General features: G+C 54.3%; 3 protein-coding genes across 7 annotated transcripts in view; 1 reads left to right on the forward strand and 2 right to left on the reverse strand.

Moving 5' to 3' along the window:
* TNFRSF1A (tumor necrosis factor receptor superfamily, member 1A) overlaps positions 1-135 on the forward strand; it is a 38,375-nt gene extending 38,240 nt beyond the window's left edge. Inside the window, exon 10 of the mRNA XM_014545685.1 lies at positions 9-135. Coding sequence (XP_014401171.1) covers positions 9-135 — 127 coding nt within the window. The remainder of the gene's footprint in view (positions 1-8) is intronic.
* On the reverse strand, positions 72-2,733 carry LOC102251330 (pleckstrin homology domain-containing family G member 6). Its single transcript, XM_005873732.2, has 3 exons — positions 1,832-2,733; positions 495-1,178; positions 72-313 (listed from the first exon to the last, which is right to left on the reverse strand). The coding sequence occupies exons 1-3, from the start codon at positions 2,557-2,559 to the stop codon at positions 304-306; spliced, it is 1,422 nt and encodes a 473-aa protein (XP_005873794.2). The 5' UTR covers positions 2,560-2,733; the 3' UTR covers positions 72-303.
* Positions 2,734-3,003: 270 nt separating this feature from the next.
* Positions 3,004-21,295, reverse strand: PLEKHG6 (pleckstrin homology domain containing, family G (with RhoGef domain) member 6). Of its 5 annotated transcripts, XM_014545676.1 has the most exons (16): positions 21,047-21,293; positions 20,148-20,353; positions 18,751-18,906; positions 18,067-18,231; positions 16,614-16,709; positions 16,290-16,340; positions 15,843-15,992; positions 14,838-14,948; positions 14,534-14,683; positions 14,181-14,318; positions 13,753-13,872; positions 13,166-13,298; positions 12,932-13,047; positions 4,763-4,908; positions 3,426-4,109; positions 3,004-3,244 (listed from the first exon to the last, which is right to left on the reverse strand). In XM_014545676.1, exons 2-16 carry the CDS (start codon positions 20,283-20,285, stop codon positions 3,235-3,237), a joined length of 2,364 nt encoding a protein of 787 aa, XP_014401162.1. In that variant the 5' UTR covers positions 20,286-20,353; positions 21,047-21,293; the 3' UTR covers positions 3,004-3,234. The 5 variants fall into 5 exon arrangements, with proteins under 5 accessions (XP_014401162.1, XP_014401163.1, XP_014401164.1 ...); XM_014545677.1 differs by lacking the exon at positions 14,838-14,948 and having other exon boundaries at positions 21,047-21,295; XM_014545678.1 differs by lacking the exon at positions 18,751-18,906.
* Between the last annotated feature and the right edge of the window lie 207 nt (positions 21,296-21,502).

Here is a 21,502-nt window from a genome sequence, read left to right on the forward strand (position 1 = left end):
GCTGCCAGAGGAGCAGCCTGTGAGCACTGCTACCCCCTCCGGTTCTTCCCCCACTCAGCGCTGATGGGCAGTCATTTTTATGCACAACTTTATGTGGGGCTTCGGTGTCTATGGTACACAATGTACAGTGCTTGATCCCCAGAGTTCTTAGAGTAGGATGCCCGGGGTATCCCGGGCCAGGCTTCCTCATGGGGAGTGTGGACCTTGAGGTGCAGTCCTGGGGGGCGGGGTGGTGGTGACCAGCACTCTTGGGAGAGAGATTTCCTCGGGAAGCAATGCCAAACCAAAGGTCCTGCGTGTTCCTCACACCTCTCTGAAAAGACAGGGGATGAAGAGTGATGCTCAGGGCCCGGCCCTGCCATGGCCCCTGCTCTGGCTCTGCCCTTCTCTACCGACCCCTCCCCACCAACCTCCTCCCCTGACACCCCGCCCACTCCGTCCTGGCCTTCCTTCCCCTCTGCTCCCTCCCAGGCCACCTTCCCTTCAGCACTTACGATGTGGACAGGGGGGTGTCCAGCCGTATGATGTGGGGCCCACGCATCCTCTGCAATTGGACCCGAGTCAGCTTCCGAGGCCCACTGTCCCCAGGCTCCGGGCTGCCCTCGATCCTTTGGCTGGCCAGTTCCTCCCGGATCTCTCTGAGCATGTCCTCAGCACTGAGGGGGCCAGGGGAGGGTCTCCGGAAGAGGGGCCCCTCTTCTTCCTCGTCCTCTGAGGATGCCCAGGGGCTTTCCCCAGCAGAGTCAGCGTGGGTCGGGGAGTGTGGGAGCTGCCCCCGAAGCTGGGCCCTATGCAAGGTCTCCACTACCACGTTCCCTCCCACCGAGGTCCCATCTTCCTCAGACCAGGCGGGCCGCTCTCCCCTGGGAAGACTGCTTCCTCTTCGGATAACTTCCCCTGGCAGTTCAGGGGTGCTTCGGCGCTGGGGAGCTTGGGGGTCAGGAGGCTGGGGGCGCAAAGTAACATCCCGGAGGTCCAGGGCGGAGAGGGTGAAGCCGGGGTGCCGCCGAAGGGCCCACGGGCGCAGCCGGCTCAGTGGGGAGTGGGACTCCTTGGGGGAGACTGGGATCAGAGTGCTGTAGCCAGAGTCTGAGGTGTCATCTGGTACCGAGGGAATGTCTTCATCCGTGTCGTCCGTCACCACCAGGTGGGGGATGACGGTGCAGAACTCAGAATTCCTACAAATGAATGAATGGTCAGAGTCAGATGCTCAGGGGTCAAGTTCAAATCCAGGAAGTATCCCTTGATCACTCCATTCAGTAATGGTCCCTCCTCCAAATTGAATTTGGTATCGCCTTTACACTGTTCTATCATCTCTGGTTGGACTGTAAGCTCACAACACTTGGTCCAGGTCCTTGTGTCAAGTAAGTGCTCAGGTATTTTCTGTGGGGTTCCTGACATCCGAGGTTACCCCCCTGATGGCTCTTTTTTCTCCAACCATGCTGCTGAACAGCTGTTTTTAAGGATGAACCTTTCACACTCTGGGAATTTGGACTAAGTTGGTCCCTGCCGCTCTGACTTTCTGCAAATCCCTACCGGCCTTCACTCTCCATCCCCAGCCTGGGGAGCCTGCTCCTCTCAGGGAGTTCACGCTTCTTGTGTTTATTTCTTTCAGTCTGCGCCAACCCTAGGCTGGCTAACCTCCTAGGCTGCCCCAGGAGGCCCTGCACATGGCTGATGCCAACCTGTTCTCCAACCTGTAGCCTGGGTTCCCCAGTCTATTCCTAACTCCCCGGAGCACTGTCATATCATTTTTCAGCCTTTCCTCATCTCTCCTCTTTACCTGCAGCCTCCTTCCTGTGGGAGAGCTGGTGGTCCCTGTGGGTCTTACCTCCCTTCCACGCTGCTCTGAGAGCCCTCTGGGGAAGGCGTGGAGGGCCTGGTGCTCAGAGACTCCTGGTCCTGGTCCCTGTAGAGGGCCAGGAGTTCCCTCTTCTGTTGGACATATTCCTGTGCCTTCAGCTTTTGCAGGGTGACCTGGGATGGGAATACTTCCATTAAGAAGGCGGCTCTGGGCGGCCCCGCCTCCCTCTCCCTGCAGCCGCACCTTCCCCGATGAGGCCACGCCCCCGGGAGGGGCCTGCCCCGAGGACCCGAAGACGGCGATTTCCTGCCCCGGGACCTCTGAAGGACTTTGCAAGATGCCCTCTGGACTGGGCGGCCCCGCCTCCCTCTCCCTGCAGCCGCACCTTCCCCGATGAGGCCACGCCCCCGGGAGGGGCCTGCCCCGAGGACCCGAAGACGGCGATTTCCTGCCCCGGGACCTCTGAAGGACTTTGCAAGATGCCCTCTGGACCTCTTTTTTTTCTGCAGAGGAAGGGTCTTGGAGGGGCAGGCATGAGCTGGCAGCCACTTACTTGGTGCTACTCCCTCAGTGTTCAGAGCTCTCTCAGCTGAGCACTGCCGGAGGGTCAGCTGTGCGTGTGCATGTGCGTGTATGTGTGTGTGAGAGAGAGAGGGAGGGAGAGAATGTAGATGGATAGATGCGTTGTGTGCGGTTGTGAGAGTCTGAGTGTGCCCCGAGCCCAAGCGGGTGGTTGTGGGGACGGCAGGCGCCATGCCTCATTCCTGTTTCGCCTGGAGGACCCATCAAGGCCCTTTAGCAGCCCTGGTTGGTCCCTGGGCCTTTTCCACAGTCCATAAGCAATCCGTATCAACTATGTCATGCTAATCGAAACCTGGCACCCCTCCGGTCCCTGCCTGGACAAGCACAGATAAGCTGGACTCTCCCCGGCAGGGACAAGCACACACCCTGGAGCCTCCCGCTGGAGCTTGGACTTCTGTAAATACACTAAACCTGGAGAATTAAAGCTCTGCTCCCGGAGGGAGTGGTCTTCTGAGTGGTGGTGGGAGCCCTGGGCCGGACCTGGGTCCCGCTGGGTGGGATGGTGACAAGTCCACTCAGGCCAGGTACCCCGCCACCATCATGCCGGCTGCCAGAGGAGCAGCCTGTGAGCACTGCTACCCCCTCCGGTTCTTCCCCCACTCAGCGCTGATGGGCAGTCATTTTTATGCACAACTTTATGTGGGGCTTCGGTGTCTATGGTACACAATGTACAGTGCTTGATCCCCAGAGTTCTTAGAGTAGGAAGCCCAGGTATCCCGGGCCAGGCTTCCTCATGGGGAGTGTGGACCTTGAGGTGCAGTCCTGGGGGGCGGGGTGGTGGTGACCAGCACTCTTGGGAGAGAGATTTCCTCGGGAAGCAATGCCAAACCAAAGGTCCTGCGTGTTGCTCACACCTCTCTGAAAAGACAGGGGATGAAGAGTGATGCTCAGGGCCGGGCCCTGCCATGGCCCCTGCTGTGGCTCTGCCCTTCTCTACCGACCCCTCCCCACCGACCTCCTACCCTGACACCCCGCCCACTCCGTCCTGGCCTTCCTTCCCCTCTGCTCCCTCCCAGGCCACCTTCTCTTCAGCACTTACGATGTGGACAGGGGGGTGTCCAACCGTATGATGTGGGGCCCACGCATCCTCTGCAATTGGACCCGAGTCAGCTTCCGAGGCCCGCTGTCCCCAGGCTCCGGGCTGCCCTCGATCCTTTGGCTGGCCAGTTCCTCCCGGATCTCTCTGAGCATGTCCTCAGCACTGAGGGGGCCAGGGGAGGGTCTCCGGAAGAGGGGCCCCTCTTCTTCCTCGTCCTCTGAGGATGCCCAGGGGCTTTCCCCAGCAGAGTCAGCGTGGGTCGGGGAGTGTGGGAGCTGCCCCCGAAGCTGGGCCCTATGCAAGGTCTCCACTACCACGTTCCTCACCGAGGTCCCATCTTCTTCCTCAGACCAGGCGGGCCGCTCTCCCCTGGGAAGACTGCTTCCTCTTCGGATAACTTCCCCTGGCAGTTCAGGGGTGCTTCGGCGCTGGGGAGCTTGGGGGTCAGGAGGCTGGGGGCGCAAAGTAACATCCCGGAGGTCCAGGGCGGAGAGGGTGAAGCCGGGGTGCCGCCGAAGGGCCCACGGGCGCAGCCGGCTCAGTGGGGAGTGGGACTCCTTGGGGGAGACTGGGATCAGAGTGCTGTAGCCAGAGTCTGAGGTGTCATCTGGTACCGAGGGAATGTCTTCATCCGTGTCGTCCGTCACCACCAGGTGGGGGATGACGGTGCAGAACTCAGAATTCCTACAAATGAATGAATGGTCAGAGTCAGATGCTCAGGGGTCAAGTTCAAATCCAGGAAGTATCCCTTGATCACTCCATTCAGTAATGGTCCCTCCTCCAAATTGAATTTGGTATCGCCTTTACACTGTTCTATCATCTCTGGTTGGACTGTAAGCTCACAACACTTGGTCCAGGTCCTTGTGTCAAGTAAGTGCTCAGGTATTTTCTGTGGGGTTCCTGACATCCGAGGTTACCCCCCTGATGGCTCTTTTTTCTCCAACCATGCTGCTGAACAGCTGTTTTTAAGGATGAACCTTTCACACTCTGGGAATTTGGACTAAGTTGGTCCCTGCCGCTCTGACTTTCTGCAAATCCCTACCGGCCTTCACTCTCCATCCCCAGCCTGGGGAGCCTGCTCCTCTCAGGGAGTTCACGCTTCTTGTGTTTATTTCTTTCAGTCTGCGCCAACCCTAGGCTGGCTAACCTCCTAGGCTGCCCCAGGAGGCCCTGCACATGGCTGATGCCAACCTGTTCTCCAACCTGTAGCCTGGGTTCCCCAGTCTATTCTAACTCCCCGGAGCGCTGTCATATCATTTTGCAGCCTTTCCCCATCTCTCCCTTTTTACCTGCAGCCTCCTTCCTGTGGGAGAGCTGGTGGTCCCTGTGGGTCTTACCTCCCTTCCACGCTGCTCTGAGAGCCCTCTGGGGAAGGCGTGGAGGGCCTGGTGCTCAGAGACTCCTGGTCCTGGTCCCTGTAGAGGGCCAGGAGTTCCCTCTTCTGTTGGACATATTCCTGTGCCTTCAGCTTTTGCAGGGTGACCTGGGATGGGAATACTTCCATTAAGATCCTTGATTATTGTTGGTTAGAGTGTTATCCTGATATGCCAAGGTTGCGGGTTCGATCCCCCATCAGGGCACACACAAGAATCAACCAATGAGTGTATAAATTAGTGGAACAACAGATCGATGTCTCTCCTCTCTCTCTTTCTAATACAATTTTTAAAAAGATTTAAAAATCTAAAAAAAAAAATCCTCGATTATTGAGCATTTGCTGTATGTCAGGCACTGGGCTAAGTGCTTTACATACATTATCTCCTTTAGTCTTCACAACAACCAGATGAGGCAGATACTATTTTTTTTACTTCTACTTTGCTACTGAGAAATGGAGACTGAGGTTAGTGACTGCCAAGATCATGCAGAAAGGAAGTGGGACAGAACCAGGATTTGAACTCTTGGACAGAAAGCCCTCTTTCCTCCATATCCAGTTCTTCCTGCTTCTCATGCCCCTTGGCAAGCCCTCTATCTGGTCTGCCTCCTCCTTCAGGAAGCCCTCCCTGATTGGTGGTGATGGTGGGGTGTAAGTCCTGCATCCTCAGGTTATTCTTCCTCCTGCCACCAGGATGGGTAGGGGCAGGCTTTGTCATGCGCTGAGGACTCTGCTGTCCTTCAGAGATGAAAACAAGACTGTCTCAAGAGGTTTGGAGAGAGGATACATTATGTTTTCTGTCTTCCTGCCCCAATGTTTTCATAGAGGTGTCATTAGAATAAAATAGTGACATCTGAGAAGTGGTTTACAGAGCACCTCCACATGCACACAGTCATTTGAGACACACCATCACCCTGCAGGGTGGAAAAGCATGGATATTAGCCCATTTTACAGATGAGAAAACAAGACTTTGAGAGATGAAGGGACTTGCTCAAGGTTGCACAGTAGAGAGAAACAGCACTGGGACTGGGCCTTTCCCTGAGTCTCAGGCAGTAATCAAGGGCAGCAGAAAGGGTTCAGAGTTGTGAAAGGATAACATCTGTTGGGGGAGGAGGAGGGAAGGCCGCGGAACCCAGGAGAGGCTGAAGGAGGAGGTGTGGTGAAAGGGACTGGCGGCTGCTGGGGGCAGCGCTGATGTCAGTACTCACTGGATGGCCCATAGTTGTTAAAATATTCAAGTACTTCCATGCTGGTAAGCCAAGGACTGCTGTCTGAGCCTTCTGCCTCCTTTCCCTAGGACTACCCTGCTCCCCAAAATCCAGCAACTGCAGGGGACAGTTAGCATCCTGCTCAGCAGAGGACCTCTAAGACCCGCCACCTTCCCAATGCTCCACTCTGATTGGTTGGTGCCCATGCCATTCTGGTTGGTAAGCATTTGAATATCTCCCCACTTCAGGTATATGAACCAGCAACTATTGGGTGCCTAAACCTCCCTAAAGCTTCACAGTGGTTAGGGAGATCAGGACAAGAGACATATTGGAGAATGGTGGACAGGAATAGGAAAATGACATCAGCGACATGAGCTTCTATTTCCAATTCTCCTTGCCCTGGCTGTCCAGTCAGTCTCCAGAGGGAGAAAGCATTGTGAGGATTCTTAGCGGTCTCATAAGACTTGGTCTGTTGGCCAGAGCAAGGGATGATGGTGCCTGGGAGCAGGAACCCAGCACACCAGGCCAGGGCCTGGGACTTCTCCCTGTCCCCTCTCCGTGTTGAGTGTGGGAGGGGCCATTCTGGGGCCTGGGAGTGGCCAGGACAGCCGGCTTGTCCTGCTTAGATGCCAAGCCCTTTTACCCTACAAGACCAAAGTTCAATGCAGTGTTTGGGATGTTCAGGACAGGGACAGTGTGTGGAAGAAAATAACTGGAAATGGGGGTGGGGTGTCTGTAAGGAACATCCAATACCAGCATCTCCACTAACCTTGCCCCTGGCCCTGCCCCAGGAAGAAGCAGGGAGGCAGGGACCTCAGACACCAGGGGCTGGGGCTGTTTGAAGGGCCCCCGGCCACCCCAAAGCCTCTCCAGTAACCCAGAGGTTTTCTCAGCAGGGATAACAGGAAAGACATGCTGGGGGCAGGGTGGGAAAGGAAGAGGAAATTGGTTCTTGAGCCAGACTGTGACACCCCAGCAGCCGGGAACAGGAGGGAGGGCCCCCTCAGTACACACTCTTCCCTTGCCCTGGCGGGGACCTGACGCCTTGAGAGGAAATGCCTCCTGTCCCGCTGCCCCTGGGGCGGCTCCCAGATCCACCCGCTCTCCTTCCAGAGGCCCCCAGATGTTGAGGTCCCCCACCCATCTCATGATGACAACAACAAGCATTTATGGAGCGCCCATTTCGGGCTGGGCTTCGGGCCAAACAGTTTACAAACAACGCAGTTCCCATTGTCACGGCAGTTCCCCAGAGACACGTAATGACTCCTGCGAGAACACAGACAACCCGAGCTGGGCTCCGCCCCGCCTCTCATTTCTTGGCCTTCATCTCTTTCTGTTCCTGTCACTGGTGTCTTTTCCTCTTCTCATCCCCTAAATATGGGCATTTCCCAAGATTCAGTCTGCCTTCCCCTGAGAAGCTTCTTTTCTCTAAAAGCTTAAGCCACTGTGGGCAGACTCGCCAGGAATAAATCTCCATCTGCATTTCTGTGAGGGGAGAAAAAAAATCTGACCCCTGGGGGTTGCTGTAGATCCTCTACTGCCCTCTGCAGTTTACAGTGACTGATGGCAATAGAGAGCGGGGGCGGGGGGGGGGGGGGGGGCTTGGCGCAGTTCCCATTGTCACGGCAGTTCCCCAGAGACACGTAATGACTCCTGCGAGAACACAGACAACCCGAGCTGGGCTCCGCCCCGCCTCTCATTTCTTGGCCTTCATCTCTTTCTGTTCCTGTCACTGGTGTCTTTTCCTCTTCTCATCCCCTAAATATGGGCATTTCCCAAGATTCAGTCTGCCTTCCCCTGAGAAGCTCCTTTTCTCTAAAAGCTTAAGCCACTGTGGGCAGACTCGCCAGGAATAAATCTCCATCTGCATTTCTGTGAGGGGAGAAAAAAAATCTGACCCCTGGGGGTTGCTGTAGATCCTCTACTGCCCTCTGCAGTTTACAGTGACTGATGGCAATAGAGAGCGGGGGCGGGGGGGGGGGGGGGGGTGAGAATCTGGTGTGAGATAACAGCAGGACAAATTAATTTCAAAGCTTCCGTTCTTTGTTTTGCAAAGGGAGGCCGGAGTTTTAGGCATCAGAAGTGACCTCCTTTCCTCTGTTAGTCAGTAGTGAGACTAGGGGGCTCAATTATTTTGCATAATAAAATGTCAGCACGTTTTTGTGGTCCCTTGGGGGTTCTAAAAGGAGAAGGGGTGGGGGTATTGTCCTGGGACTAGGAACCAAAGGAAAAGGAGAAGGTCCTGCTGGCGGGGCTGGTACAGAAGGGAGGCTGCCTGCAGGTCAGGGCCCCACCTGCGGTCCTGACAGGCTGGGCTGGTCTCCAGTTTTGTCCTCAGCTCCACTCCTATCCAGCCTTCAGTACAACTCGACTGGCCACCGGAGTGGTGCCGGTTGTCGGCCAGTCCAGCCATGTGGACACTGTGTTTGTGCCGGGGAGAGTGGGATAGAGAGAAGGCCCCTGTCACATAGAGAGAGGGAAGTATGAGGGGGCCTGAAGCAGGGCAGCTGGAGACCAGTCACCACTAAAACCACCCCCACCCCACACCCAACCCTGTCCCCTACCTCTGCCTTCCTGGGGACTGTCACCATCCTGTTTTAGGTATTTAAGGAAGTGGCAGCCCACAGGGCTGGAGGACACACAATCTTAAGGTTCCTCCTTTCACCCTTAATTCATTCTTCTTTTTTTTAAATGGCAAAAAAACCCCATATTTATTTTTTACTCCCCCAATTCAGAATTTTTAATACGGTATTTAAACAGAGACTAAGCTCTGGTTTTTCTTTCCTCAAATAATCTCTCCATATTATGATACGATATCATAGATAAGATTGCAGAAGGAATGCTTAAAATTATTTAAAGGACAGACTCTTCACATATTCTCAGAAGTTTCAGAAGCCCTAACTGCCTGATGTGCTAATGACAAATCATTGTTATCTATTCATTACAGCAAGTTCTATGAGGAACACTAATTTGACTTAAACACCTTAAACATAATGAAGTTGCATTCTTTAGAAATAATCTATAATAAGATTTCTTTCCTTGTTCAAAATGCCTCTTCTGTTTTTAAAATTGAGGTATAATTGACATATAACATTATATTAATTTCAGGTGTACAAGGTTATGATTTAATATATATAAATATATATTTATATATAAACTAGAGGCCCAGTGCACAAAATTTGTGCACTTGGGGGGTCCCCCTCAGCCTGGATTGCGAGAGGGTACAGGCCAGGCCGAGGGACTCCACTGGTGCAGGATCGGGGTCAGGGAGGGATGTGGGAGGTTGGCCAGTCAGAGAGGGACTGTGGGAGGGCTCCAGGGCAAGTCCAGCCCATCTCGCTCAGTCCTGATGGGCTGGACCACAGCAGCAAGCTAACCTACCGGTCAGAGCGTCTACCCCCTGGTGGTCAGTGCATGTCATAGCGAGTGGTTGAGCGGCCTTAGCTTATCATTAGCATATTATGCTTTGACTGGTTGAATGGCCGACCAGTTCGCATATGAGGCTTTTATTATATAGGATATATAATGAAATGATCACCACACTAAGTCTAGTTAACATCCATCACCATACATTGTTAGAAAAAAATTTCTTCTTGTGGTAAGAACTTTTAAGATTTACTCTTTTAGCAACTTTCATAGTTCACCCTCATTTCTCACCTGAACTCAGGTCTGTGTTTCCATGTTTCGACAAGCCTCCAAGATGCCTCCCCTTGGCTGTCTCCCACTGACGCATTTCCAAAGTGCTTCTGTTTAAAACTGAATATTGCTACCCTAGGAAACAACTCCCAGGAAACAACAACTTAACAAACAGGCTTCTCTTTCTAAGGATTCATTTCTGTCAGGGGCACCATAGCCAAAGCAGTCTTTCATACGTGAACCTTGGGGAGCAACCATCCTTGGTCTCTGTGGAAGGGTTTCAGAGCTGTGACCATGCATTTGCTTAATCAGAATGACCTTGGAATCTTCTCTGTGAAGCAAGGACTGTTATCTTATCTAATAAAAGAGAAACATGCAAATTGACCATGCCTCTGCTACACTCACAAGCCACACCTATAAGCCACGTCCACCAGACAATCAGAGAGACTATATGCAAATTAACACAACTAAGATGGCGGCTGGAAGCCACGGAGCTGGAGCAAGCAGGAGGCTTGGTTGCCCTGGCGATGGAGGAAGCCAAGCTTCCCTCCTGTCCTGGCCGGCTCTGCTCAAGGCAACAAAGTTTCAATTATAGAAGATAAATAAATCCCAGATACCTACTTCCAGCCAGCCTCCACTGGGAGCTTGGGTGGCTGGGGGCTGTGGTCAGCCTGCAAACAGCCATCAGCCCCTCACCCAGGCTGGCCAGGCACCCCAGCAGGGACCCCCACCCTGAAGGGGCTGTGGCCACCTGCAAACAGCCATCAGCCCCTCACCCAGGCTGGCCAGGCACCCAAGCAGGACCCTCCTCCCTAAAGGGCTGTGGCCAGTCTGAAAAAGGCCCTCAGTTCCTCACCCAGGCTTGCGAGGCACCCCAGCAGGACCCCCACCCTGATCTGGGACACCCTTCAGGGCAAACCAGCTGGCCCCCACCCATGCACCAGGCCTCTATCCTATAAAAGGGTAATATGCAAATTGACCCTAACAGCAGAACGACTAGGAATGACTGGTCACTATGACACACACTGACCACCAGGGGCAGACGCTCAATGCAGGTGCTTCCCCCTGGTGGTCAGTGTGTTCCCACAGGGGGAGCTTTGCTCAGCCACAAGCCAGGCTGACAGCTGCCAGTACAGCGCTGGTGGCAGGAGCCTCTCCCGCCTCCTCAGCAGTGCTAAGGATGTCCGACTGCAGCTTAGGCCTGCTCCCTGCTGGCAAGTGGACATCCCCCAAGGGCTCCTGGGCTGCCAGAGGGATGTCTGACTGCCAGCTTAGGCCCAATCCCCCAGGGAACGGGCCTAAGCCAGCAGGTGGTCATCCCCTGAGGGGTCCCAGACTGCGAGAGGGCACAGGCCAGGCTGAGGGACCCTCCCCTCCCCCCGAGTGCACAAATTTTTGTGCACTGTGCCTCTAGTAAATAATAACAGTATATCCATTTGCAGGCGAAGAAATGGAAGCTCACCCAAGATGACCCAGTTAGTGAGAGGTAGAACTGGTGTTTGAGCCTAGATGTTCATTCATTCAGTGTAGGCTTTTAACCAGTCTCCCTAAGGCTCACCTGTTTCTTCTTCTTTAGCTCCTTTCTTCCTCTCTTCCCCTCCCCCCCTTTTTTGGCAACGTGTCCCAAAGACCATGGCATTAAATAAACCTCAGTATTTTACACCCAAACCAGCAGAGTAAATCTCCTGCCACCAATCTTCCCCTCCCCCAGCCCATCTGTCACAGTCACCTTACAATTCAAGACAAAGACAAAACACATTGATTTCACCATGGCATTCCTGGCTCAAGAATCTATGGTGGTTCTCTCTCATCAACCCAATTCAGTTCCAGTCTCACCCAGTCCACCCTCTTTTGTAGCTCTTGGGGTCCTGTAGAGCCTGGCCTCTCAATCACCAACTCACATAAACCCTTTTGCTCCAGACTCAGACACACAAGGTCACTGCCCCCAAACAAATCCCACCAAGTGCTCCCTTGATTCTTCTGCTCATGATCTTCCCTGTCCTTTAAGTCCAGCTCCACTCCTCACACTACTTTGGTCATTCTGCTCCTGCAGTGGGTTGAACAGTAGCCCAGGAAGATTTGTCTAGGTCCTGGGAATGTGACCTTATTCGGAAAGAGGGTGCAAAGATCCTAAGTTAAGGACCATTCTGGATTTAGGGTGGGCTCTAAATGTAATGGCTGGTGTCTTCATGAGAGACAAGAGAGGGAAATTTGGACAGAGGCAGAGAATAGAGAAGCCAAGGAACAGCTGGAAGCTGGGAGAAGCAAGGAAGGGTTGTCCCCTAGAACCTTGGAGAGAAAGTGTGGCCCATTGGTTTCCAACTTCTGGCCTCCAGAACTGGGAAAGAACACGTTTCTGCTACTTTAATTCGCTCCGTTTGTGGTGCCAGTACAGCTCTATTTGGCTCTGCCTTCTGAACTCCTCTAGCTCTAATCACCTACATCTGCCCACGTCACTTTCAGCACCTTCACTGGTTCCCTGTCATCTGAAGGACAAAGTTCAAGTTCCTTACGTGGCATGGGAGATGGGCAAGCTGGCGGGGCCTGCCTCCCAGCCTCTCTGCCGCTGTGCCTGCCTGTGCTTTATGTCCTGGTGATACGAACTCCCAGGCTGGTGCGTCGCTCAACACACCATACAGCTGTTTCATATCTCCGACCTTTGCACATTCCGTGTCTCCATTTAAAATACCTTTCCTTCCCACCCTGTTTCCCTGAAACACTCCTAGACATTCCTAGATATTCCCCCAAACGGAGCTCAGATAAGGGCCCCTCAGTGAAGGCTTCTCAGCGCACCCTCCCCCTCGTCTGTCCCCTTCCTAACCAACTCACCAGGCAGAACGAATGATTCCCTTCTGGGCTGAGTTCCATTACATATGCATGTTTCTGTAGTCGTACACTAACTTGTCTAGCTAGGCTGCCATGCACATTCCTTGAGGGCAGGAACATTGTTTTACTCCTTTCTGATTGCCTAGCGCTGAGCTGGTGCCTGCAGCCAGTAAGGGCCCCATTAATGTCTGTTGACAAGACTGAAGTTCAGAAGTAAATTGTTTCAAGGCGTAGAAACTTTTAGGGGATGCCGGCTTGGACTCTCCCAGGGACTGGCAGAGCAGGTGGCTCAAGGGGCTCTTCTCTCCTCTTATGATGGTCAGGGATAGTCAAAGCTGTGTCTCCCTCCTGAGGACAGTCTGAGTCTGCATCAACTCCAGCCTCTCTCTCTTCCTTCTCCCCTCTGTGCTCCAGTTCCTGAGCTCCAGGGCCCCCAGCCATCCCTTCCACACCTGGCTCTCACATACCTGGGCCTGCTGGGTCTTCTCCAGCCACTGGGCACGGTCTGCAGCGCTGGGACAGTGCACGATGAGGGCACTGGAGACGCACTGGAAGTCAGTGAGGTGGATCGCCAGAAAGCTGTCTGAGTGGGGGAAAAGGTCTGCTTCAAGGGCTGGACTGTTTTGGAAGCCCATCCTGACACCTCTTTTCCTCTTCCAAGAGGAAAGGGGAGGGACAAAGTCCCCGCAGGGGAGACATACTAGGGTCCCGGAGTGGTCGACACACAAGCTTCTCCAGCATGAAGGGGGGGCGGATAACCTTGGCTTTGTCCGCCCTGCGTTGAGGCTTGGTCACCAGGAGCACGTCAGAGAAGAGGAACAGGTACACGTCCAGCTGGGGGCGTGTGTAGGAGAAAGAGGCCAGGTCAGCTGGAGCAGGGGGAAGGGCGGGACAGGGACTGGACTCATGCATGAGTGTGCACACGTGGGGGCTCATGCATGAGTGTGCACATGTGGGTGTGCACATACATAGGGACAAGTGCACATTGTGGAATGCTAGGGCTGGAGGGGGTGTCAGCTTGGTCCCTTCTCTCACTTTACAGGCAGGGAAAGTGGCTGATTCAGGGTTGTACAAACAATCAGAGCTGTAGCCAGAACCATGTCCTCTTCCCCATACATACACAGAAGTGACCCAGTCACACACATAGACACACACACACACACACACACACACACACACCCCTCTCTGCCATTTTCATCTTATATGACTCTTATCCTAACCTCCCATCATCTCTCCCTTCTCTTCAATCCATCTCACATCATCTCTGCTCCTACCCATGCTCCCTCACCTTCCCTTCTCGCCCCTCCTTCACTCTCGCAGGTCCCTCCAGCAGCAGCTGCCTGGTGTGCTCAGGAGCAACCCCCAGCATGGGGGACATCAAGTCCAGGTTGGAGAAAGGACGCAGGTTCTGAGGGACACAGAGGAGAGGGTTAGGGGACTGGATAGGACTCCTGTGTACCTCCTGGCCAAGATGGTTCTTTGTTCTATCACCAGCACTGGCTCTTTCCATCTGTCCTCCATCCTCCCCTTGGAGGGAGAGGAAGCATTTCAGGGCCTTTTTTTTACTCTTTTGAACTCTGCCCCTGGGACCCTAACCACCAGGAAGGAATGATGGGCACACCCCTCTGTGGCACCTCCACCCCTTCCCCTCCAGGCCTCCGCTGCATCCACTTTCCTGGGGACCTTGCTTTCTCTGAGCCCCCTTCCCTCTCTCACCTTCTCCATCTCCTCACTGGACGGCTCCAGCACCTCATAGGGCCCAATGCGCTGGGCTGCCGCCACCAAATTCTCCTGATCTTCGCCCTGGCGGACCTGCTTATTGATGTGTTGCAGGAAAGACTCCACAGCTGTTATCTAGGTGAAGGTGGGGTGTGGCAGGAGGAGCAGCTCAGCTCCACACCCCGTACATCCCACCCAACCAACGGCAACCACAGCCTCCTTACAGCCTGGCCGGTCAGTGCCACACTGTCACATACATTCAAGAAAAGAGACCCTCAAGAGTTCCTGGAGGGCAACTCCCGCACACCACCCTCCAACTCCCAGGGTACTGGCCCTGCCAGGCCACCTACCATGTCGTTCAAGGCCTGGCGGGCTTGTGCCTCAGGGGTCCTCTTGAGCACGGCCTGTAGCAGCAGTGGGTACTTGGTGATGCGCTGGTGGGGCTTGATGAGTAAGTCACCCAGCATCTGCCTCCCTGAGCGCTTGTGCTTCTCACACCACTGCCAGGGAAGGTGGGCAGGGGGTCAGCAGTCTACCCCACCCTAATTGATGGACTCAGCCTTGGGCCCAGCTGGAGATCGGGGGGTGGGGGGTAGAGGGGAATCCAGTTGTCTAGGGTCCTCCCATCTCCCTTCTTGCCACTCCCTCTCCCACCTGCACGAAGGTACGGAAGAGAGGGTTATTGTCTTGCTGCTCCCGGGCGTAAGCCATGGTCTGCTTCACTCTCAGGCAGTACTGGACATAGGGCTGGAACCGCTGGCTGATCTAGAGGGACGGGGGGTGGAGGGGGAGCAGGCAGGGAAAGAAGGTCATGAGATACAGGCTTTGGCTGCAGAGCATGGGGATCAGAGTGTACAGGGTAGGGTGGGGGTGGAGACAGCCTCTCATAGACCCTTAGTCCAGCTCATGCCCTACCTCCCATGACTGCCAGCCCTTCTCTCTGGATTCCAAGGAGGAGTTGAGGACCTGAGAGGCCGACCTACTGCTGCTCTCTGAGCTCCTGTCCACAGCCCCTGCCTGCCCTGCTGCTCTGAATTCACTCCTGCCATCAATAATTCAGCCGAAACGTTTTCAGGACATGCAGATCCCATTTCACCCGACAGGGGGGTGGTGATCTGAGGCTGGCCCAGAAGCCCTGTCCTGTGGAAGGGGGCCACCTATGGCTCCCAGGAGATTGTCTCCCCAACTCACTACCCCTTTCCAACTCTGCAAGGCCCACATCTTCCTGGTTGGAGAAAACTTGGAAAAGTCTGATCCTGGGCCTCTCTTTCTTTCTCTTGTCATACTTCATGCTCCAGGTACCCTGGTGGCCTTTTACACCCCTCACTCAGGCCCCATTCTTGCTTCCAGCTGTTTGTCAGTGGATCTCTGTCTAAGAAGTAAGATGTTATAGTTGATAAGAGCTTAGGTGGAACTCTTTCCTGAGACAACTGCAATTTCACGTCATACGTAAGGGTCTCCAGAAGCCCAAAGAACCTCTGGGACAGAGGTCATACTTGTCAAGTGAAGGGCAGGGGGTGAAGTGATATTTTGGGGAAGGGGCTGTGCCCTGGGACGCCCTCAAGTCATGGAAGGATTCCAGTTGTGTAGACATGCCCTGCAGACAGGACCCCTGGGCTCCCCCAGTCCCACTTCATCAAACCCTTCTCCATGCCTCACCGCCAGGAAACCGTCCTGCAGGCTGACAGGATCCAGAGGCTGGCCAGAGGCTCGAGTCTTCCCCAGGGTAGGCCCTAGCACCTCTTCCCAAAAGCTCCGGTGGGCTCGAATCAGGCTGGGGACATTTCCGAACAGGGTCTCAGCTGACACCTGGAGGAGGGAGCAGAATTTAGCAGCATGACTTGGCAGGTCACCGGCAGGCAACTTTGGCCATGGACAAGCAAGAACTGCTAAGCTTGGATGGTGAGGAGTGGCATGGGACCTGTGGCTACTGGGGTCTAGAGACCAAGAAGGAGAGTAGGAAGGGCAGGTGTCCTAGAAAATGGGACAGTGGAAATTCAGACTGGGCAGCCTAGAGGGCTCTCTGTGACCCCTCCAACCCTACCCCCCACTTCTCGGGCTCAGAGGTTGGGATGTACCAGACTCCCCTCCTGAACTCCCACTTACTTCTATCAGCAGCCCTACGCGCTGCAAGTTCAGCAAACCAGCGGCTAGGAGCTAGATGAAGGGAGAGATGAGGGTCTCAGCACCCAGCCTCTTCCTCTCAGGACCCCAGCCTAGCCCTTTAATGCATCCCCACCCCCAACTTCAGTACTGCCAACCTCTCTCCCAAGATCCTGGGAAGGTCTCAAATCGGGGGGATCTTTTGGTATCCTGCCTCTCCTTCCCCCAGCAACCCTGCTCCTCTGGTCTGGGAGGATCAGAGAAAATGTAAGGGAGATGGGTATATGGCTGAGGATGGGGCCAGGACTGGGACCGAGGGAGGCTCACATCGGTCATGATCTTGAGCATTCGAATGTAGGTCAGTTCTGTGGTCAGTAGCTCCCAGAGTGCTTCCTGTTGGTGGCAAAGCTCCCGGCTCATCTCCTGGGATGGGAGTGGGGCTGGTTCAGTTGGGGAACAGTGAAAAGAACAGAACAACAGCTACCATTTGTTATGCTACTGGATCTACTTCATAGATGACTTTTTTTTTGTTGTTGTTGTTAATCCTCATCTGAGTATATTTTTCCCCACTGGTTTTAGAGAGTGGAAGGGAAGGAAGGAGGGAGGGGGAGAGAGCTAGAAACACCAATGTGAGAGATATTGGTTGCCTCTGACACACAGCTTGACTGGAGCTAGGAATTGAAGCTGCAACCCAGGTACATGCCCTTGACTGGGAATTGAACCCAAGACCCTTCAGTGCATGGGTCTATGCTCTAACCACTGATTGCATCAGTTAGGACTTATAGATAACTTTTTAATCTTTAAACCAAACCTCCAGAGAATAGGTGTCATCCCCATTTTACAGGTGAGATGACTGAGGCTCAGTGAGGTTTGCTGTCATGACCAAAGTCTCACTAGTAAGTGACAGAGTTTGGATTTGAACCTAGAGCAGTGATTCCCAACCTTTTTTTGGCCATGCCCCACCTAACCATCTCTAAAATCCTGATTACCACTCCCTCATGACATATAATTCTTTTATTCAAAAAGTGAATTTCTGTTCACGTGGAGGAAGCCTAAAAGGCCATTAACTTGGTCTAAACAGGCTTACAAAGGACATGACATCCATGAAAGAGAAAAATAAAAGAACAAAAGGACAGTTGAAGTACGGAGGAAGAAATCACCAAGAAATAGTTAAAAAATAACAATAATATGAAGTGATATGAAAAAATAGCAAATAAAGTTTCAAAACATATACTAGTAATAGAGAACTGAAATGCATAAATATGTCACTATATATTTATTTTTTATTTTTTAAAAAATATATTTTTATTGATTTCAGAGAGGAAGGGAGAGGGACAGAGATAGAAACATCAATGATGAGAGAGAACCATTGATTGGCTGCCTCCTGCACACCCCACACTGGGGAACAAGCCCGCAGCCCGGGCATGAGCTCTGACTGGGAATCGAACCATGACCTCCTGGCTCATAGGTTGATGCTCAACCACTGAGCAATGTTGGCTGGGCTCACTATATATTCATATACTGTAGATGAGGCCCCTAGAACCATAAGAAATGCAAAAAATTCACTGTAATAACTCATTCTCAAGTTGCCCCCCTTAAAAATCAAATTGTCCCCCTGTGGGGCATGTGCCCCATGTTGGAAAACACTGACCTAGAGTAAGATCTCTCCAAACACTTTCCCCACATGACCCGAGGCCTTTTCCTTGGGAAGAGACAGAGGTGGGATGTGTGTACTTGTGTCTGTAACCCCATGGGGACAGACACTATGTTACAGGCTCACCTTGTGCCCAGGCACCAGCTCCTTCCAGGACTTCTCAATGGTCAGGTCGCTGTCGCTGCCCTTTCCTATCTCCCAGTGCCGCCGGTCCTCAGGAGGCAGGCGGGGCATCCCAAACATGCTGAACGTATACAGCCTCATCTCCAGCTCATGGGCCTTGGTGACTTCCTGGTGGAATTGAGAAAGGGATTAGTTGTGGCCATAGCCCAGGCACGCAGCCCAACAGCCCAGGGAGGGCTGTGTGTGTGTGTGTGTGTGTGTGTATGGAAGCCTAAGGGACAGGGATCGACCCCTGCTTGGATTACAGGGGCAAGGGTGCCCTGGAACATGGATGGAGAGGCACTTTGGTCTGCAGAAATGTCCCTGGACAGAGGGGTCTGACCTGGGCTCCCTGACCAGAAAGGTGCCTTCCAGGGGTCTCTTGAGACAGAACCCTTTAGCGGGACCTTCAGGGGGAGACCAGAACAGGACTTAGGAAACCAGAGGTCTCAGGCAGCATTTTGATATTTGCCCATAATGTGGACATTTTTATGAGGAAGCATAGCTTAGAGACGTATCCCTGGGAAGGATTCTAGACAGGACCAGTGGCTTATTGGAGGGGCTGCCTGAGCTCATGGCTCTAATATCTCTGGAGGACATCACAGCTCAGGTTGTGAGCATGGCAATGGGAAGAGAGGGACCCCTCACCTTGAGTTTGGGGGAGTGAGGTGGGCCAGCCCCAAAAGGGCTTCCAAGCCTTTTCTCAGGCTCTGGTTCTCGAAACCTCATGGGAGACAGGATTCGGGTCTGGCCAGAGCTCTTGGCAAAGGGGACATAGTCCTGGAGGCGTAGGCGACAGGGATCCTGGGGGAAGAGCAAGGAAAGGTCAGGGGGTGTCTCCCTTCCCACAGAAGTCCTAGGGAGGGACTGGGGGCCAGGCCCTTACCCGTCCAAGCTGAACTGACTCACTTCTCCCCTCAAACCAGTTTGGTGTGAGCCGCTCCTGCCCTGAGTCACAGTGGCTGCTGCCAGGGAGGCCAAGTGGGTTGGGCAGGGACATGCCAAGCTGGCTCCTCGATTGAGCCCAGGGCAGAAGCAGGGCCTCCTGCAGAGCAGCACACAGGTGCGCACATGCCTGGGCTCTGGTGTGTGTCCTCCCTGTGTCTGCCCACTCACGTGTGCGCTCCCCGCACCTTAGGCTTGCATGCACAATGTATGGTGCACACTACATCTGGGTCCCTCACAGCTTCCCTGGTTTGGGAACAGCCTCCCTGACACGGGGATGAGGGCACACACATGTGTGGCTCCTCCCCAGGGGCATGCAGCCTGCGTCCCATCCAGTGGGGGCAGCTGCCCTTCCATGTGAGAGGCTGAGGCCGTGGCCACAAGTCTCCTCCTGGACAGGCCTGGTCACATTCCTTGATCGGCCTGTGGTTGGATTTACTCCACAGACTTCCTATTCTGCCTTTCCGCCCTCAGCCTGGGAGAACCCCCAGCTGTCCTCCCTGTCTCCCAGGGACACATCTTCCTCCAGTAAGGCTGGGGATACCCCCAACGGGAAGCAGAACTGCTCTCAAGGTGGAGGGAACTGTGGAGGCCGAGGGAAAGACCGCTGGCCGCCACACCCCTTTTCTTGGTCAGCACTGGAGGCAGGCCAGGAGGGTGGGGCCAGGGTGGAGCTAGGGAGCCCCCACACCCCTCCCCACTTTCATAGTAGGGACACTCTGAACCTTTGCTCTTCCTCCAGCCCTGACTCAGAGCCCACAGGCTCCTCCCAGGAGAGGTGGGAGTCTGGGAGGTGCCATCCCCAGGGCTTGGCGAAGTTCCCCAGCTCCCTGACTCGGACCTGTCTAACAGCACCTCCTCTGAGGGCCTGGCACCCCTGGCTCTCTGCCTCGAGTGCCTCATCTGTCTGGGATGGGTGCAGAGTCCTGGGAGCCTGGCCCAGCACTGTCCTCCTCAACCTCTCCCAACCCAGGAGAGAAGGTAGGGTGAGGGATAGGAATAGAGCGGCCCATGAACCGGTAAAAGGCAGAGACCTGAAAGCCTGGGCATCCTCCCATCTGCCCCACCCAGGTCACCTTTGGGGCACGGCCTGGACTCACCAGCACGAGGCCTCTTCGGGCATAGAGATTGCTGCCAGTACTCTGGGCCGAAGCCCGATGCTGGCCCCCATAAGTCTCAATGCGGGACTCCACAAGTCCTCGGAGGGGACGCTCATCTGGAGGACCAAAAGGTTGCATCCCTTCTCTCCTAGGTCACCTCCAAAGGTTCATTGTTCCAAGGTCCAGGAGAAAGGGGTCCCCTGAGTCTGCAAAGAGAAAATGAATGGAAGGGCCAGCCTTGATCAGTGGGTGGCACTAGACCTGAGACCAAGGTGATGGAGGTGGGGAGTGAGGAGGACGGAGGGTCAAGGGCTTGGTCACTTGTTGGGAGAGCCTGGCTGCCTCATCTCTGACTTGGTGGGGGTGGGGAATGCCCCCGGTTGCTGGTTAGAAAGCCCCTGGAACTATACTTCCTCCATGTGTGTGCACATTTGGCGTATAAACTCCCACACTGGCCTCAGACGAGGCTATAGTTCTGAGAGGAGTTGGATAGACAAGTCCCCAGTTTCCCGGATGCCCCCAGGTGAGGGGATTCCCCTTGCACCCAGTTACAGCTTCCCTTTCCCCATACGCAGCCTGCAGGGAGGTCATGTGGGAGAGGACAGGAGACTGCCTGGACCTGTCATCTGTTTTTGTACAACCTGCCAGCTAAGAATGCTTTTTACATGTTTAAATAGTTGAAAAAGAAATTAAAAATACGATTTCATTACAGAGAGAACGTATATAAAATTCACATTTCAGTGCCCATAATGGAAGTTTTATTGGGACACAGCCACATTTACTCGTTTACTGATGGGCCCTGACTGCTTTCCAGCTAGTTTCGATAGAGATCGTATAGACTTGGAAATCTAAAATATTTACCACCTGGCCCTTCACTGACAAGTTTGCCCACCCCTTACCTGGACGCTTCTGGCCACAGACACGGTGTGAGGGAGGAGCGGCTATGGAGCCCTTGGCCTTGGAAATGAGCAGAGCAGAAGCAAGGTCTCTCTGGTCTCGGGATACATTGGGTCTTCCCCAGTTTCTGTGGACACGTCTAGGGAGCAGGGGGCCAGGTGTGGGGCTCCATCCCTTCCCCCTCTACCTGGGTAGAGGACCCACCCTCTGAGTAGGCAGGGCTTGAATAGAAGAGGCCTCTTAAGCAGCTGCTGGCCCCTCTCCGGTGGGCCTGGGCCCCCTCTCCTTACCTTTTCCCTGGTTTATGAGCCGGGAAGAAAAGCTGTCACTGTCTCCCAGGCCCCTCCCAGCAGTCCTCCCTCCGAGGGCTCTGTCTCCCTCTGGCTGTCTTCCTACTCGGCTTCCCTGCGTCTCTCGCCCGGCGCCCCCGGCCCGCCCCGCCCCCATTCGCTCACCTG

Source organism: Myotis brandtii, unplaced genomic scaffold (assembly GCF_000412655.1).
Source record: "Myotis brandtii unplaced genomic scaffold, ASM41265v1 scaffold417, whole genome shotgun sequence".
In the NCBI taxonomy this organism is placed as follows: domain Eukaryota; kingdom Metazoa; phylum Chordata; class Mammalia; order Chiroptera; family Vespertilionidae; genus Myotis; species Myotis brandtii.